At 28.9% G+C, this 19398-nt stretch overlaps 1 protein-coding gene across 3 annotated transcripts in view; it reads left to right on the top strand.

Moving 5' to 3' along the window:
* The window catches only part of LOC126736454 (E3 ubiquitin-protein ligase TRIM71), a 107486-nt gene extending 90300 nt beyond the window's left edge, over nt 1-17186 (top strand). Inside the window, exons 2-13 of one of the 3 annotated variants that reach the window (XM_050440808.1) lie at nt 8395-8597; nt 8652-8821; nt 8881-8956; nt 9017-9273; nt 9329-9704; nt 9769-9955; nt 10016-10248; nt 10314-10469; nt 15771-15979; nt 16037-16226; nt 16400-16773; nt 16829-17186. In XM_050440808.1, the coding sequence (XP_050296765.1) occupies nt 8471-8597; nt 8652-8821; nt 8881-8956; nt 9017-9273; nt 9329-9704; nt 9769-9955; nt 10016-10248; nt 10314-10469; nt 15771-15979; nt 16037-16226; nt 16400-16773; nt 16829-16981 (2508 nt within the window). In that variant the 5' untranslated portion in view covers nt 8395-8470 and the 3' untranslated portion in view covers nt 16982-17186. Of the gene's footprint in view, nt 1-8146; nt 8294-8394; nt 8598-8651; nt 8822-8880; nt 9274-9328; nt 9705-9768; nt 9956-10015; nt 10249-10313; nt 10470-15770; nt 15980-16036; nt 16227-16399; nt 16774-16828 lie in introns of those variants that run through there. The other 2 variants (XM_050440807.1, XM_050440806.1) reach the window with 2 other exon arrangements.
* Nucleotides 17187-19398: the final 2212 nt, after the last annotated feature.

Genomic DNA, 19398 nt, shown 5'->3' with positions numbered 1-19398 from the left:
TTATCTATTTCTTATTGAAGAATTTTTAATTTTAATTTTATAACTAACGAATATCGGGATCAAATTCTAGAACCCATTCTTCTTCAACGTGCTATAGAAATTGTTGAAAATTTTGTACTTATGCACAACAGTGCCTATCTACATATTGAAAAAACCGCTAGAAAGTTTTTGAAGCATCACCATATTTAGGTATTGCCATGGCCTGCGCAAATCTCTCGGCTGAAATCCTATTGAGCACATTTGGCACATGTTAAAAAGTCCAGGAATGGTGCTCCAGACAAGAAAAGAGTTTCTGAACTGTATGCAAGAGCAATTACTACAAATTAAGCAAAAGGACATTGACAATTTAATTAGGAGCATGCCAAACAGATATCGAGCTGCTATTAACAACAGAGGTTGTCATTAACAACGACTTTTCTTTAAATTTTGTTATTTTGAATTTTTGGTATTTTATTTTTTTTAAAGTTTCATTTAATTGTATTTTAATACCCTGTCCCTAGGCAATTTTGATATGTGGATTGCATGATATGTTAAATTTAGACCATTTTCTTTGGAGAAGATCACTTTTACGAAATAATGCTGTGAATCTTAAAAGGATACAAAGCTGACGATAAGAATGTGAAAATTAACTTTAAAGAAAATTTGCATTAACGATTCAAATTTTGGTTTCGATCTTGAATTCTACTTAATTCTAATTCATTTTCTCTCTCATTTTTTTAAAATTATTTTTATACAAAAGGAAATATTTTTTTTAAATATATAAATTTATTAATTTAAGGAGAAAAAAGTATTTATAGTATAAAAATATTTCAATGAAATAAAATATTTTGGAAAAATGCTTTATTTCAGCGTTTAAAACTATTATTTTTGCCATAAAATTTTTCGCACAATATGGCAACTACTCCGTCCCTCAGATGAGGTGTATCAAATAAGGGCCTACGCATTCTTAGGCCTGTGCGTGTTTTGCTGAAAATCAATATCCGCCGAAATTCACGGTCACTGTTAAATTGGAGGATGACTAAGAATATGGGCGTTACTAGACCTTCGAGATGGGAAATATTAACTAAATTATAGACCCTGGATCTTAAAGGAAGTTGCTTTAAAGTACTTAACGTTTGGCTTGATTTCTTGTCTAGGTATTTTACAAGAATAGGCATATATGTATCAGTTCTACTTTTTAAACCAAATGTCACTATATAGGAGTTCAAGGTGTATCAACTTAAGAGCTTTAAAAATGCGTATTTATTGATATCTACTTACTTTATGATATGCATGAATTTAAACATGATATTTATACAACACAAAAACATATAATACTATGAGGTCTTCAATTTCAAGTATGCCCAATATTTGAAGATTTAAAAGATAAATTCCAATATATAATTGTCTCAAAATATTGAATAATTTTTTGAGCTACCGGGACTTCCAATTAAAACTTTTTTTTCTAATAAAATTTCTTGCAATAAAAAAAAATATTACCTGTTATTATTAAATTACGAGACAGATTTGATTGCCACACCAAAGGTTCCAACCATAGGACTATTACCTGTTTTATTGAAACAAATGTTTAAAAGATTAAAAAATATAATTTTTAGAAATATTCGCAAATATTTAAAAGATTTTCACAATTGACATTGCAATAGTTACAGTGATTACGTTAGATTATTAATTTATTGCGTATAGCTTCGCATCATTTTAAAAAAGGCTTACAATCATTAATTTGGCGAGTTCAAATAAAACTTTTACCTTGCCATTAAAACAAATCCTCTTTAAAACTCCGATAAGAATTTGATAAAAACTTATTAAACGGTTTTTCTGTAGCTTTAATATAATTTATAATAGGGTTAAATAGTAATTGTAATAGATAATCGCACAAGTATTTATCAAGATATATTTATTATTAATATCACATTATGAAGATCCACTCTGAATTAATTTCGGTATATATGGCAATTATTAAAGTTTAATCATTATTCATATTGTCAATTACATCTGACTTGATCTGATTTCTAAAATATGCAGCCCAAAAAATATAGGTCAAAACATAATTTAACAATAACATTCTTTATTTTAGAAACGTACAGCATTACAAAAAAATGGCGTCTTCTTTGGAGAATAAGCCAACTTATAAACTTATTATTATACATGAATAAATTCTTATATTTGCTTTATTGCTTATTTGCTTTTTAATTCTTATATATACTTTCAGTCACTTTATAAAAAATATACAAATTTTCTTAAAAAAAAACTACGATTAAAAAAGCCAATTTAAGTAAACTTGCAAGATTGCTTAGGGAGGTGGTGCTGGTTAATTAATTTTTTATAAAAATTTAAGTGAGAAATAGCAGAAGTTGTAGTTCCAAAATAATAATTAACACCATATTATATAAAGAAGTATAATCTACACATAGAAAAGCCTAAATAACTAGACCGACCAATGAAATAGTAAAAATATGAACCACAAAAAAAGAAAACGCAAAACATTGCAATTTGCAAATGTAAATATAAAGGTCTATTTATTGATGGAAAACCAGATATTATATTAAAAAAAAAAAAAGGTTTGATAATGAAGATAGTAAATATAGCAACAAGAATATTAGAAACAGATTTAAATTTTAAGATTTAAGTTTTAAATTAAGTTGTTCTTTAAAATTGAATTTATAATTCCATTTAGTCTCTTGGCAGAAGAATTGACCCATTCAGATCTGGATAATCTAAAACATATAAACATTATAATACCACAGACCAAAGTATTCAATTTGATTACAGTGCTTAGAGAAAATTCAGGAGCATGAAACTTTGAGTAGTAATATTCTGTAAAAAACCACAAGTGTCTGATTGTACATTTGAGTAAGAGATAAATTGAATAATATAACTGAAACTAAATTGAGTTTTACATAAAGTAAGGAAAAACCACAGTTTGCGATTTACAAAAATTGTTTAAAAAGAATAATCTTTTAAGAAATAATAATACGAGCAAACCAGGAAAGAGAGCAAGAAGACGAAACAGAAAATAAATGAAGGAAATATATTTATCAAAAAAATCAAACAGACTAAAGGTACAAAATAAAAAGAAAGCAAAACTATTGTAATTCATATTTTTCTTCCTATATTTTATAAAATTATTCTAACTTGTTCTAACAATTTTTTTAAATAAAATATGATATTATTTTCTTTACATCTAACCAATTTGATTGCAATAAATTATACCTAATTAAATAAAAGAGATATTAAAATTACCTGTGTATATATTAACTAGGTTAACTTGATTCTCATTTTTAACTACATGTTTGCTTCCATTCTCTAACGGTAAACTTAGAGGGCAGGTACGTTTACCTAACTATTAAAACATAAGGGTCATCTTTTAACCCATTAACTGTATCCCAGAGCTAAGGGTTATTTCAGATGAATGATATTAAAATACCGTTAATTAATTTTTGATAAACTCGTTAATAAGGTGGGTAGTTTTTTTTGGAGAATATTGGTTGTATTTTAAGAATGTGTGATTTTTTATAAACAGAAAAAATATTATTTTAAATATCTAAAACACCAGAACCGCACTTTAATAAAGAGAAAATACAAAAAAACCGACAATCGTGTATAATTAAATTTGGCTTAAAGGTTACATACAAGGTGTTTTTTTTTTAAATATTGCGACAAAATTCAAGGTTGTGGACGAAATCAAGCAAAAAAGTTCCTATAAACATATTTCCTAAACGTCTTAGATTTTACATTACGGGGTGGTAAAGTTCAAAGAAAATATTTACTTTTTTCGATAAATTTGAAACCTGTAGATATTGAACACAGAAAATTGATACACAGTTTCTAACCATCCAAGAGAACTAGAACTTTTGGTGTCGATGTCAATTTACCGAAATAATTTGTTTACAAAATTATTGTTAAGTGAAATATCTGTTTAGTAAGAAACAAATTGGTAGAACAGATATAAATATTTAAATCAATCAATTAATTTTGCATCAGATATCTTTAGTTTTGTGTTATTTAAAAATGTTTGTGCATATAATATTGAATTTCGGCAATAAACAACCTTTTTCCTTTAAATTGATTTTTGTACTGGCTATTAATTTTAAGAATATGTTTTTTTCTAGGTGAGATCCTACTAAGTAAGGCAAGGTCTTCCATGAACTCACCTTCATTAATTTTTTTCTTATTAAACTTTTTTAAATTAAATGATATGCTCACTAAAGCTGCTTTAGAAGAAATGCCAAAACTGATCAAGAAATACAAATTAATATATATACATAATACTTAGTAAATAAAAATAAATAAATCAAATAACCTAGGATTTAAAATTACAGGATTATTAGACGGTGAAAATACCGTAGCTTAAAAAAGGAGCAAAAAAATAGAAAACAAATATAGAATTATTAATTCGTTGAATATTCGGGTACAACATAAAATTAAAAATAAACGGCGTGCTAATTGCAAGTATGTGCTATAAATTTAATGTGCGATACCTAAACCATTATTTTTACTAAGAAATGCACGTTATTAACTTTTGCTGATTTTCTTACTCTCTTTGAGATAAATTAATTTCACAGTACAGCTTTTTTGCCTCTTAATTTTTTGGTTAGTTTTTGAAAAAAAATTTAATGAACTTCATTTTCTAGGGATAGACTACACAAAAAACATAAAAATTTCTTTTAAACAATTTTTTTATTAACTATTTATTTACTATAATAACAACAATAAATAAATCTGATGGACGTTCTTGGAGTTATTTAAAGACATTTGAATAAATATGCGTCTGCAACGGCTTAAAACTTAAAAAAAATGGGTTTTTATCGAATATATTGAATGTATGTCTTAAATAAGGGATATCTTAAATAAGGGATACAACATTGTTGTAATTTGGCTGTGTAATTTATACTAGTAAGGTGTTAATTTATTCCTAGTTTAATTAAATTTTATTAATTCAGTGGCATTCCGAGCGATACCTAAATCAATACTTTTACTAAAAAATGCACGCCACTGACTTTTGTGGATTTTTTAAACTTTCTTGGAGGTATATTAAAATTATATATTGGCTATATTAAAAGTACAGCTTCTTTGTCTCTTAATTTTTTTTTGTTTCTTGCTTAGTTTTTAAGAAAAAAATTAAAAAAATTACTTTCATATCCCTAGACCACACAAAAAACATAAATAAAAAGTTTTTTTATTAACTATTATAACAACAATAAATAAGTATTAAAGTAACGAATAGAAGTATAAAAACTAACGAATTTTACTAAAGTAAGCCTTAGACAGGGCCTTAATAAAACCGTCCAGCCACGTCAGAATTGTCGTTAAGAATTTTTGAACTTATATATGCCGTTTAAAAAATTTAATAATAATTTTTTATCCGATTTTAAAATAGTTTTTATTTTTGCATTGCCACTTTTTTTTCGTGCTACATAATTATTTTTTCAGATTTTTAGTACGACGTTTTGTCTTTTGTCAACCATCATCAACTCTATTTTTTCTTATAGGCGCTATATTGGACTTTTATATTTTTAAAATCTGTGCAAAGCTACCTTTTTAACGATGTATGTAGGAATTATTTGAATATCTAATTTTGTCACAGTGGGCTATAATAAACTGACAAGATAATATATAAGCTGTTATAAATAGCACATGTTAAAAGTATTTTTGTATGTTTTGTTAGTGTTCTAGTACAAACTGACAACTATTTTACTAATAATTTAGATAATTTTTACGAATAAAGAAAAGTTTTTACGAATAAAGAAAAGCAAAATATGATTAAAATTTATTATAAATATAATATGGACCGATGAAAGTACATTTACAAACTGTGGCATTTTTAACAGATATAATAAAATAAGTAAACGCATTTGGAGACAAATAATCCCCGAATAATAATTTCGGGAAATTATTATTATTTCAAAAAATTGATCATTATGTTTTGAAATAAGTTTTTTTTTCAGTTTTTGAAGAAGAATAAATTTTAACATTTTCTGGATTTTTTCTGGTACATTCTTACATCATTCTAGGCATTTGAAATAAAATATAATTTTATTCTTAGACCTTAGGGTCATTTTCCACATTTTCCAAGTATTTTAAATAATTTATCTTTTAATTTTAATGTTCTAAAATAATTTTTTGTTTTCAATTTTTAATTTTAGAATTTTTTAAAGTTTTACAATAATTTTTAAAATAATCCAGACTTTTTTGGTATATTTATATTATTTGAGGCATTTGGAATAAAATCTAGTTTTATTCCGAGACTTTGGAATTATTTTCCATGACTTCCAGGTATTTCAAATCACTTTTCTTTTAATTTTTTTCCAGTTTAGGAGTAGTTTGTAGCTAATCTTCGCCTTTGTAAGGAAATAGGTATTATTGTAACATTTGCTGAATAAAGACATATATAAGCAGACAAACTTATTACTTAGCGTAATTTTGTATTTTCCAAAAAACTGGATTAATTTGAATGAAATTCTTACGCCTTCCAGGGATTTCAATCATTTTTTTTTATATTTTCCAATAATTTTGCGTAATTTTCTGTCTTTCAGGTATTTAACGTAATTTTGTAAAATAAAATGGAAAATGACTTCAAATTATAAGGACGTAACTCTGAAGTAATGTGTCTGCACCACTACGGTATTGTATTGCTAGTATTTCTGTCTAACGTATAATGTTTATTGACAGTTTAAATATTGTCTTGCCAGTTTAAGCATAGCCTACCCCGACAAATTTAGTTTTTTTCAGAAATTCAGGTTTTTAAAAATAAAAAATATTACTTATGATGCATCGGTAAATAGGAAATTTTGCAAAGATTTTAAAAATGCAAGAACCGAATATAGCGCCTATAAGAAAAAACAAAGTTGATGATGGTTGGCAAAAGACGACACGTCGTATTGAAAATCTAAAAACACCATCATATAGCACAAAAAAAGTAGTAACGCAAATGTGCAAATTATTTCAAAATCGTGTAAGAAATAAACTCGAAAAAAATTAAAACGATCTTTCAAAATTTCGTATTTTTTTTAAATATCTTTGAACCATTCGGCATTTTTATTTTTTTTAAATTGTATATTGTTCAAAAATTCTCAACTTGTGCCTCAATTGCCCCAATTTAACCATCTTTGTATACCTTATAGATACCGAGGTCTCCATGTTGAGGGTCGAATTTAAAACACCCTGTATACATAATTTTTGGATTTGTTACCTATATTTACAAAAATGATGAGAATATACTTACGCATTTACGTATTGTTACGCTTTACGTATTGTTCTGCACCTCTGTAATCCCTCGCTAATAATATTTTTAACTTTAACTATAAATTAAGTTCTTTAGGTGAGGGTTATACCCTATCTCCATCTCTCACTATTTATTTATAGCATTTGCCTTATTTTCAAAGGCATCCCTTTTTCTACATACATAACTACATACATAAATTTCTACATACTACGGCCATACTGATGTGTCAGGTCCTTTATCGGACGTTAATTCAAAATTTTGTAGCTTCTCTTATAGCTTATATTATTTTGTGCTTAGCAGGTTTAATCTCATTCTTTGAGAAATCTTTAGCTATATTATAGTATCTTAAAAGATTTAGTTTTTAATAGTAATCTAATATTTTTTTGGGGGAATCCAACCCAACCTAACCCAACCGAAATAAAGGTACCGCTGTTCCACAAACAAAAAAAGGATAGGTTCATAGGATGGAAGGTCAACGTGTCTTCGGCGTTGCCAAAATACTTATGAGGGTGGAAGTAGTCAATGCAATAGGGCCCAAGTTGATTGCCTAATATTCTATTATTTTGTTAAGGGGTACTGTTATAGGAAAAGAATTGGTTTTGGGTGTACTTTTATTGTTATTGACCGAGACCCTCATGATAATTTTAATACGTTTTCAAACGGTATAAGATTGTTTGAACATTTTATGGCTATACAAAATATCTTTAATACGCAGACGGTATATGCAATTTAAAATTTTCGAATCCTATCAAAAGTTTTCTTTATATTTTTAAATAAATTAAACTTCATAACAATACTTTAACTATATAATTTAAATTGAATCTAGATTTCTCGTTTTATCTTTGTCTATTATAATATAGTGATTACAGTGCATAAAATAGCATTTTACTAAAATTGATTTGAAACACTACTTAAATAATATGTCAAAACTGAATGTCACCCATTTGATAGTTTCATAAATTTCAGAAAAATGTGTTGAATTTTCGTAGTTAAGTAAAGACTATTTTTAAGTTTCTAAATTCCGGTTGATGGAACAAGTTCCTAGTAACATTTATTCGCCTATTTAGCAAAGTAAGTTATTGCTAAAGAGCCTTAACCTGAATTTCACCCACTACTTTCATTATATCAACTTCTTAATATATTTATAATGGTTTTATTTGCTTTTATTTTAGATTCACTGTTAATTTAACAACAAAGTTTCAACACCGCATCATATTACCCCAATTATACACTCAACATCAAATCAAGATGGTTTTTTCCCCATCTTCATCGATACCAAACACAAATCCACTAACAGCGCAAGCTCACGGAGATGCCGGTGCCAATCAACATCTTTCTTTGCACAAGATAAGCGACAATCAAATTGAAGAATTAGGTAAGTACTTAAAGTACGCACTAAGATTTGTAGTCTTAACTTTCGGGTTCTTAGTTTCAGGTTCTGAAACTCCACTCGATCAATGTAACTTACCATCTTCACGACTGCCTAATTCGCAAAGCGAGGTTCACCCTAAAAATTCGCAACAAAGTCTTCCGATAGACAATAATCAATTAAAATGTTATGAGTTGTTTGGTGATTCTTTCTTTAAAGGTTTTTTTGTGGTAAGTTCTTAATCCTATATTAAATTAAATTTGATAATTTCCAATTTTTTCTTACACAGGATTGTTCAATATGCCATCAAATGGATAAGGCTAGTGCAAAGTGTTACGAGTGCAATACATTCATGTGCGAAAAATGTGTGTTTGCACACAGAACTACGAACACTCATCATATTTACAATTTTGATACTTTGGCAGATAGACTATCGCCAACTGTTATCTCAGATTCAGAACCGTCCACATCTAGAGAATCAAACAACGACTCAGTACCCACCAGTAACCAATCAGATCATAGTAGTATTACTAACTATGCGTTATCACGCGTAGTGGGAGCGGGCCGAAGATCTAATGGTGAATCTTCACGTGACTCATCCAGAACTTCCTCTATTAATTTACCAAGCCCAACTGAAAGTAGACGATCCAGCGATGAAAGCATAGTTTCTATACAAACTACGGTAAGATAATTATTGTATTTTTCTAGCATTTTATATATTTATCATTTAATTGCAGCTTAGTTCAATATCGGTCTCAATCAACATAAATTCTAATAACGGAATTTTTAATGCCTCTTCTCCCCAGTCCTATTATTCTGAAGTTCTTACTCCTCGCTCCAGCTTATCTCCACCATCAGCAAAATCAGCGAACCAGCACAGCTTATCTTCACCATCAGTGAACCAGCAAAAGCGTGCTGATTCACTTGCAACGAACGGGGAAGAAGATTTTAATGCAAAAGAAGAAGAAGGTCAGCTAATTAGCCCATCAAACATAGTTTTTCCTTTTCGTTTTGAATGGGGAATTTGCGATTTGCATAAATGCGAATTTGTATTTTTTTGTAATGAATGTATGATACCTGTCTGCAGTATGTGCATTACGAATATGCATGATGGTAAGTATTTTTTATTTCCATTATCGATACAAATACTATATCGTATTTTAAAACTCGATTACAGAACACCCATTAATTTACATCACAGAAGCTGTTCAAAAAGTGGCACAAATGTCACACGATATTAATGGGCAAATTAAACAAGTAAATGTTATTTTACGTCAATCACTAGATAACTTGCAAGGCATGTCTGACTACATCAACTTTAGGGCCCATGAGGTTACCTCTAAAGTAAAGCATTCTGTTAAAAGGTTTGTTTTGCAATGCTTATCCTATTAACAAATATGTTTACCGTACCACACACTTTGTAGAATTATCACAGATATAGAGAGAAGACAGGATGAGATCTTACAAAGTCTGGAACAGGCCAAGCAAGTAAAGCAAACGCTCATCAATTTCCAAATGGAGAATATTCGATTATGTTACTCGAGGTTAGCTCGCGCCTCGGACCTTATGAACGATCCTGTTACTCATTTCAATGCATTTAGGAAAATGGCTGCAAATTATCAAGCTTATAATGAAGTAATACAAGCTAGGAATCTTGGTAGGGAATTAATTTAGAATAATTCAAAGACATACTAATTAATGTTTATTTTGTTATAATATTAGGAATTCAGATAGGTCCACGTGATGACATTGGATTTATGTTTACAGAACCGACCAATATTCATATTCACAGTATTTATTTAGGTCAACTTATCGTGTCCTCCAGTCCTATAACTAATATGCTTTGTAAACAACCTTTACTTTACATAGATTGCACAGGTAAGTTTATAATATAATTTATATTCACATTACTAAAATAATACAATAAGTAATTAGTAAGATCAAGGATCATCACCTGAATGAATGTGAAATTTAAAAGAAGAATATACCTCAAAAGATTCTAGATTAAGAGTTATTAGTCTCAACGCGTACTTTTGTATCTGAGTAGTCAACATTTTATAAGTACGGTATTCTCGCAATGTTTGTGACAAATATTTTATATTCACCAGCTTTTAATTTTAATTTTACTTAACTAATATGTAGACTACGTAATGTACTACATGCAATAATAACTTATTTTTAGATACTTATGACAAAGAATTGAGGATTTGGAGAGTTACAAAATAAGTAATAAGATACAAGTGTTAAAGATTATCTTGAAGCCTTTATAGATGCTGTTCAAATTTAGTACACATATAAAGAAAAACTTATACTTACCAAAAAAAGGAATTCGCGTAAGATAGAGTGAAACTTTATTATTTTTGTTTAGTAGAAGTGATTTTCCAAATTATTTTGTCCTATTTTTTTAAATAGTTTCCAATCCATTGAATTATCTTAATATTAATTTTCTACATATTAGTTGAGGCTGATTATGGCTGAAAAGCTTAATGGGCTCTGAGTATTTCTTAATAAATGATTTTCTTTACTCCCAAGTGTAAATACAGCAACTTGTTTAACGAGCTAGTTAAAGTTATTTGTTTGAAGAGATTTCTTGTTCATTTCCCTAGATGGTTATATAAGATGAAGCAAAAAATAGTTCCTTTTAAAAAGGTAGGAACTAAAAAAAAAACAAATAAAAATGTATTTATGTAACTAGGACTTAAATAATAATTAAATAAATTATTTAAATTTCTCTTAAAATATTATTTTTAAGGTGATCCAGATCTTAAACCTTATTGGCGCAAACTGTTTCTTTAATAAAGAATACCCTCAAAGAAAGAAGTCTAGAGTCCAAAGGAGTATGATCCAAAGGTTTTGGAAGCCATCTTAAATTATCAAAGCTATCGTAGAGTGTTTGTCCTACTGAAACCAATAGTCTTGTTAGTTGTATATAACAGGCAATATTTATTTATGTAACAAGTGTGTAAAATGATCCTTTTTTTATAAATGAGAAATTCCCAGTGGCGAAGCGTACGAGTAGACAAGGTAGACACTGTCTACCCAAAATTATCCAGTTATTTGTCATTAATTTATGACGTAATTATTTCATGTAATTGTTAAATTTAAATTTAAAAAAAATAACACGACACAACCGAAACGTCGTGTTACATTAAATAAATAAGACAATGCAAGTTCGACAAGATGTTTTCATCCTTACTATTATTATATAGTATCTAAACATGATTGATCCGAAGGCGCGCCCCGCCTGCCGCACCGGTTAAGATAAAAATACAGGGCTATAATTTTAACTGATAATTAATGTATACGAGCCCCAGGAAGACACATTGATATTTGTCTTCCGAAATTTGGAGCATATCGAACCAAATACGCATCAAGCAGGCTACAGAGGTCCGGCCGCATTCAGCCTATTTCGCATGCAAAATTTACTCGCGGGGAAGACATTCGAGCTTTTGTCTATCGAAGTCGACCAGCTATTTTATTATGCTGTTGAGGGTTATTGTTTATGGACACGCTTGATCTGGTCGGCCGCAATACATCTTCAGTTTTGTCTGCAATTGGTGGGGGCGCGTGCTATAGTAATTTAATAATTAGTATTTTTGTTTTTGGGTGTATAGAAAAGGTTTTTTTAGTGGTTATTTATGAACGACTGTTCGATATTGGCAATTGTATTTTAGTTAGTTTTTAGTTTATGTTAGTTAGTGTTTTTTTGTAAGTAGTATTTATTTTTATCTATCTATCTTTTTATGCTAGTAGTAATTATTTATTTCTTTTTTATATCACTACATAATTTTTCTCTTTGAGTTAATATTTCATGCGCTTTCATTCTGTATTTCTTTAAAGTGAATAATATTGAATACACATTTTTTCTAATTAACAATTTTTATTGTTTGTCTACCCGAAAAAAAAGTTCACGCTTCGCCACTGGAAATTCCCTACAGTGCATTCGCCTACGGCTCATGCGACAATTCCCATGAATAAAAAAGGGAGATTTTACACACGTGTAACATACTAAATTTGTTTTATTACCAAAGAAAATATTTAAAAAAATTAAAAATACCAAATTACTTTTCGCACTAGTGCGTAAAAAAACGTCAAAATTTTTGGCAAATTATAAATTAAATGTTGAATAAACATCAAATCACTTTTTACTGATTTAAGATAAAATTTATTCCAAAATATAGATTCCAATTTGTCTCCATTCCTTTCAAGAGTGTCATACTCTTTCTTGAGAAGAATATCTCAGTATAACTTTCTTTAAAAAAGTTCATAAAGTGTTGGTACAGTTACGTGGAATGTATTTTTACAATTTATACCGGATCTGAAGATGACTTCCAGGACTTTGTAAAGACGCTGTTTCTCTCTCTCTTTTCACAGCTCTATTTATAAGTTTAGATATGAAAAAAAATTAAGGTTCTTCACCCTTTCTTGATTTATTGATCAAAAGATTAAGTACTAATTTACTTGAATTCGAGATGGATAAAAAACCTGCAGCAACAGTGTAATTTACTTTTCTTCCAATTATCTATTAACTAAAAATTTGCTGCATTTAATAAATTGTTTCGCAGACTTTTTAACATTCCTCTTTCTTTAAACAACTTTCAGAAATTTATCAAATAGAAATAACGGATATTCTCATAACACCATTAACAATATATATTCAAAACATCAAGATAAATTTGTAAATAAAAAATCTTATTTACTAATTTATTTTGATTAACTAAAGACACTAAAGTAGTCGTATACTGTAGTATCAAATTTTAAAATAAAATATCAAATCAGGTAGCTAAAAGATATCAGAGAAATTATTGTTGAAAATTAAAAGTTTATCAGCACCTCAAATTCCTTGTCAAAGCAAAGACAAGATTCCTGTGAGTGACACAGATTTGGAGTTACAGACTAAAATGTTCTTATCCAGACTATAAAGTGTGCTACATCGGTCAAGTGGAAGAAGAAATAAAACTCCTGTAAAAGAACATATTAAATGAATAGAAACCAATTTAAAGAGGTTTATTTTGTAATACTTCTTCTCCTTTCCTCACATTATTAAAACTAATCAATATAAGTGTGAACCTGTAGCGGATACTGAGGTGCTACATGCTTGTCGAAAGGGATTGGAGCTGGAAATCCTAGCATTTAATAAGGCAAATTAATAAGGCAATAAAATCACCTGATTTTTTTAGTATCAACGAACAAACCAGTTCAGAAGTAACTTGTTTTTTAATTCTTTGAATCCTCTGAACTCCCATTCTCATTAACTTAAACTTTGCCTTTAAAATATAATCCTTTAATTTATATTTTATTTATCCTTCCCCTTAATACAAGCTAATTAGTCGATAGTTATCAAAATATAGATTAAAATACTGTCAATGATTTTATTGTCAAAATACATGACAATTCATAGGTGTGTCTTGAATTTGGTATTCATGACCCGTCGAAGAATGGTAAAGCATATAGATGAATCATAGAACCTATTACTGCAGCCGTTATATTAGGAAAAAAAGACGAGGTATAAAAAAGTGACTATACCACTACTAGTAAGTTCGATTACTAATATATATTTAGCAAACGTTTTTTCACCTCGCCAGTCAACGACTGTTTCGAAAAAAAAACGGTTGTTGACAGATGTCACTTGCATCGTCTTAAAGTTATTTACAACTGAATCAGTGGGTAGAAATGAAACATCTAAAAAAATATTATTACTTACGCCGAAAAAAAATTATAAACCGCAAAATTTCCTATGCCCCATCAGACTTCTAAAGTTAAATATATCATTAAACACTACCAGTAAAGCTAATCATTAAGTAATAAATTAATACTTTTTATTTGAAAGGAGGTTAGCATAGAAAGTTAAATAACAAAAATATATATATTTATCGGGACGTTTTGTCAGTCAGCAAAAAAAATTGCTATTTGCTGACACATAATTTTATTATTGGCGTCTTCAAGGCAAGGCAACCAAAAAACTAAAGGAAAAATATGAAATATCTGAGGGATCACAAACAGGCGATAATAACGAATTTATATAACAAGCTGCACTACCTCTAGTTTGGGAATAAAAACTATCAGGAATAAAATATATCTATATATCTACACCAGGGAAGCACGCACAACCTGTGTGATACAACCTTAATAGGAGTCAATAAAGAACGTTAGCACGAAAAGTTAAATAATAAAAAATATAGGGATATTCCGTCAGTCAGAAAGCAGAGGAAAGACGAGGTTGGTACTTTTTGACACGTTTTTTGCTTATTGGCTTCTTCAGAGAACTAAACCAGACGCACTAAACAACCAGAAAACTAAAGAAAGAGAAAAAATTATATACGTAAAGGATCACAAACACGAGTGAGCAACCAATTTGTATAATCAGCTCTAGAACTTCTAGTTTACCGGAGTACGGCTTAAAATGGTAATTAACATGTCTGATGGTCTACATATTATCCAATCTCTTATTAAACTTGAGAGTTCTCATTAAAGTTAATATAAAAAAATCTTTAATTTCAGAAGAATTCTAAATATAGGTTCTGATTTCCGCTACATTTACTAAGTACAAAAAAGAATGTTTTTCGGATCCTTCCAGTGTAAACGGATATGTATTTAGGAGACTAACATTTGTAAGACACGATTGGATTAGCAAGAAAGGATTCAATGTTCTTATCTAATTATTCAATAAAAAGCCAACAGGACATGTATTTCCGATCAATAGTTTTTTAACTCGTGTATGAAATATTCAGATGTTGGTAGATTTTTTGTTTAAATTATGAATTCAAGAATTCAGTTAAAATATCGATTACACATTATTAATTCCGTACTTAACCAAGGAGTAAAACTTTGGTTTTTTTTACGAAAAAGTTTGAAACTACTTCCTAAACTATGTGAAATAATAATTTTCTTCAAAAGGTTATCGTTAGGTTTATAAATGGTGTATCTACACATATTTATGAGTGTATGTGTAATGTATTCGGATCCAAAACAAAAGCGTGGCTTTTGTGGTTCGTATTTAACCTTTAATTATGTTTATAAGAGAACCATTTTTTTCAGTTTTTTTAAGACTTCTAGCCAGCATTTTGAATTTTACCGTTACTTTTTTCATTTTTACTTATCTTCCAACATTAATCAAATATTACGAAGAAATATTTTTTATTGAATAATGTACTACTTTACCATGTTACTTTTTTTTAGTGTCAGCTCCCAAACCTTCACTAATTACAAAATCCCGTCCAATCTATGGATGTCGTGACACTGTGACAATAAAGGATTTCGGCAGAATGCCCAAACTCGTATGGGGCGAAAATGGAGTACTCCCCGGATATCTGTCCCGACCATGGGGTTTGGCTATCAATCGATTCGGACAGATGATCGTTGCAGATAGGAGCAATGACCGAGTTCAGGTAATTTGATAATTATTAAGATATTTAAGCAAAATTAACATAATCTTGAATTTTCAGGTTTTTGATTGTGAAGGAAAGTATCTTTTTCATTTTGGCTCACAGGGAAGCCAGATCGGTCAGTTTGATAGGCCTTCTTCAGTTGCCGTTAGTCCAATTAATGATAACATAATTGTTGTTGATAAAGACAATCACAGGATCCAAGTTTTCAATATGTATGGAGACTTTTTATTTACTTTTGGGGAAAAAGGTAAAGAAAGTTTCATTTAAGTCGAATAAATTATATTATGACGAAAGTAGAATTTACATAGAAAATATTTATATAATAACATTTAAAACTTAACTGAGTTTATGAAATAAGAATAGGATTATCGTATATAACACTGCGTTTTTATGCCAATTCAAAATTATCGTCATATTTAGGATCACGAATAGGCCAATTCATGTATCCGTGGGATGTAGCCTGTGACGGCGAGGGAAACATTTTGGTATCAGATGCCAGAAACCACCGCCTTCAAATGTTTCGATGGGACGGTATCTTCATAACAAAATGGGGCATAGAACGGATTACTGAAATCATGGACACTCCTAGGGGTGTGACATTCGATCCTATGGGCAATATCATAATGACCGATTTTAATAAGCACAGAGTAATCTTAATCGACAGATACACAAACAATATGAGATTTATTGGAAAAGAAGGAAAAGAAAGAGGACAATTTAATAGGCCGCAAGGCGTAGTTTGTGATGATAGGGGATGGTTTGTGGTTACTGACTCCCGAAATTATCGTTTTCAAGTAAATAGTTGTAAATTTCAATTTAAGTAAATACAACTAACCAACATTTCTTTAGGTCTTTAATGAAAAGGGTGAATTTATGTGGATGGTGGGACGGCAAGGTAAAAAAGAACCAGCGGAGTTTGACCGTCCTTGTGCCGCAGCTCTTGACCCTGAAGGTCACATCCATCTTATGGATTTCGGTAATGATCGAATCCAGGTATTTTAAAACAAATACCTCTATTTGTATGTCCAATTGTTCACATACGTAACGTAAATTTTTTCGAGCTAAATGTTATAAGGTATTATTCATATACGAGTACCTTACAAATAATATATCAGTTTAGATACCGAATTTTGTCCAGTAAAAGTGTCAATCACTTTAACAGGAGTATAACGTAAATTTTTATAAATAAATAATTTTACTATTGTTATTTGACTGTGTTTTTAATCATTGTAAATGTATACTAATTTTTATGTAATAAATGTTTCATAATTGAGTGCATACAAATTTTTTGCAATATGAGTTGCAATTAATGAAAGGTGATATATTTACTTAAGTTTTATATTTATTTTTTAGAAGCAGTTAAAAAGTCTCATGTACTTAAAAATCTAAGGTGTTAATATTTCTCTGCTTTTACCTAATTTGTCATTATTTTTGTGTATTATTTAAATTCTAGGATTTGTTGTATTATGTTTTACCCAAGGTTATAGATAAGCAACTTTGAATAAATATAGTTCCTATTTTCACAATTATATTATTAAGATAGATAATTGAATTGTGCCAATAAGGGTGATGTATGCACAAAAAGGCATTAGATGCCAACTTTAAAGGCTGACTATCCGCAAAAAGTCTGATTTTGTATGTTTGTTAGAAGTTCGATATAAAAAGATAGTAGGGTAAGAAGCAAGTGAGATAGCTTTCAGAGCACAAAAATAAGTACAAATTACATAGTAAAAATAATATTAGGTATTGTGATGGTTAAACTCATATTAATTTTAAATATTTAACTAAAAGACTTCTAAACGATATCTAAGACTGAAGTTTCTTTTTATAAATATTTTTATTAAAATTATCCTAATTATAGAACAAAGTATACAAATTATACTCTAGACCAATGAATACCTCATTATTATTAAGTTTTGCAATTTGTTTTGATGTAAAATAGATTATTTTATCACTCGCAATAATATTAAAATTAAATAAGTTTAATATGTATTAGGTAGTTAAATGTAAGAGAAATTATATTCTAAATGAAAACCTAAAATAGAACTTTTATTGTTTTTTTTTTGACCCAAAAAAATGTTATAAGTAATTTAATTATTTCAATGTTAAATAACTTTGTAGAATGGATAACTATTTGATCAGAAGATTTAACTGAAAATTACATTTCTCAAAAATATTCGATATTATATGTTTGCAATTTATTTCCCAGATCTAATCGCATTTTATTATTAAAAGGCTTTCGTTTTAAAGATATCGAGAGTTCTGTAATATAATAATATAAGTAATAATAATTATAGGGCTAATACATTTTTAACGATAGTTTATTACTAAAGCAAATTTTGATTAGTATCATTAACTTAGTAAAATACTATTAAGATAGTATGCCTCAATTAGTGTTTAATATTTTAATAAAATATTTTATTTCCAAGGCTCAAGTCTTTTATTTCTAAATCAATATATAAATCATACAACAACCAAATAATAAGCAGCTAAAAGCAGAATACAAAAGGTGCAATAATTTGGTTAATCGCGACATAAAAAAGCCAAAAAAGAATATATATCTTCACAAATAAATAAAAGTAAAAATAATAGTAAGATCCTATAGAAAAATGTTGATCGTTTGTGTTGCAGAAAGAACACCGAGCAAAGGCAGATAACAAATTTAAAAAGCGAGAATGGCGATATTATTTCTGAAAATAAGGCACTGTCAGAATATTTTAATTACTTCTTTAGTAACATAGGACCAACATTAGCCTCAAAGTTTAATTGTCAAGAGAGTTTAGTTGAGGATACATTTGTGGAAGAGTCTATGTTTCTGTTTTTGATCGATCAGCAAGAAGTTAAAAAAACAATACACCAACTAAAAAACAATAAAGCACCAGGGCATGACAATCTTCAATCAGAGACTTTGAAAAAAATTTCCAAATATATTTCTTAGCCCTTATGTCTAATAACAAATTTATGCTTTAGTACAGGTGTTTTTCCGGATGTTCTAAAAATGGGCACTGTTATACCACTTCATAAATCGGGGTCTTTGGATGGTGTAAATAATTTTAGACCAGTTTCCTTAATTTCGAATGTATCCAAGATAATTCAAATGATTTTAAAACAATGAGTAAATAACGTTTTAAAAAAATATAAGATCTTATCCCCAAACCAATGTGGGTTTCGGGAGAAGACTTTAAGCGAGGATGCCATTATTAAATTAACGGAACAGCTGTATGACGCATTGGATGCAAATAAATCAATCTTGTGTGGTAAAATTTAACAACACTTATAGCGAAATGAGAGATATCAAATGTGGAGTCTCCCAAGGCACTGTAATGGGACCACTTTTATTTATTATATATATAAATAGTCTTTTTTCTATGGGTGCTTACCCCAAATAGGTGCTTTAGAAATTAGTCAATCGTTGTCAA

The sequence above is a fragment of the Anthonomus grandis genome, chromosome 5 (assembly GCF_022605725.1).
Source record: "Anthonomus grandis grandis chromosome 5, icAntGran1.3, whole genome shotgun sequence".
Lineage (NCBI taxonomy): Eukaryota > Metazoa > Arthropoda > Insecta > Coleoptera > Curculionidae > Anthonomus > Anthonomus grandis.
Note: the sequence above shows the minus strand (reverse complement) of the source record. Positions and strands in the feature narration are given on the sequence as shown.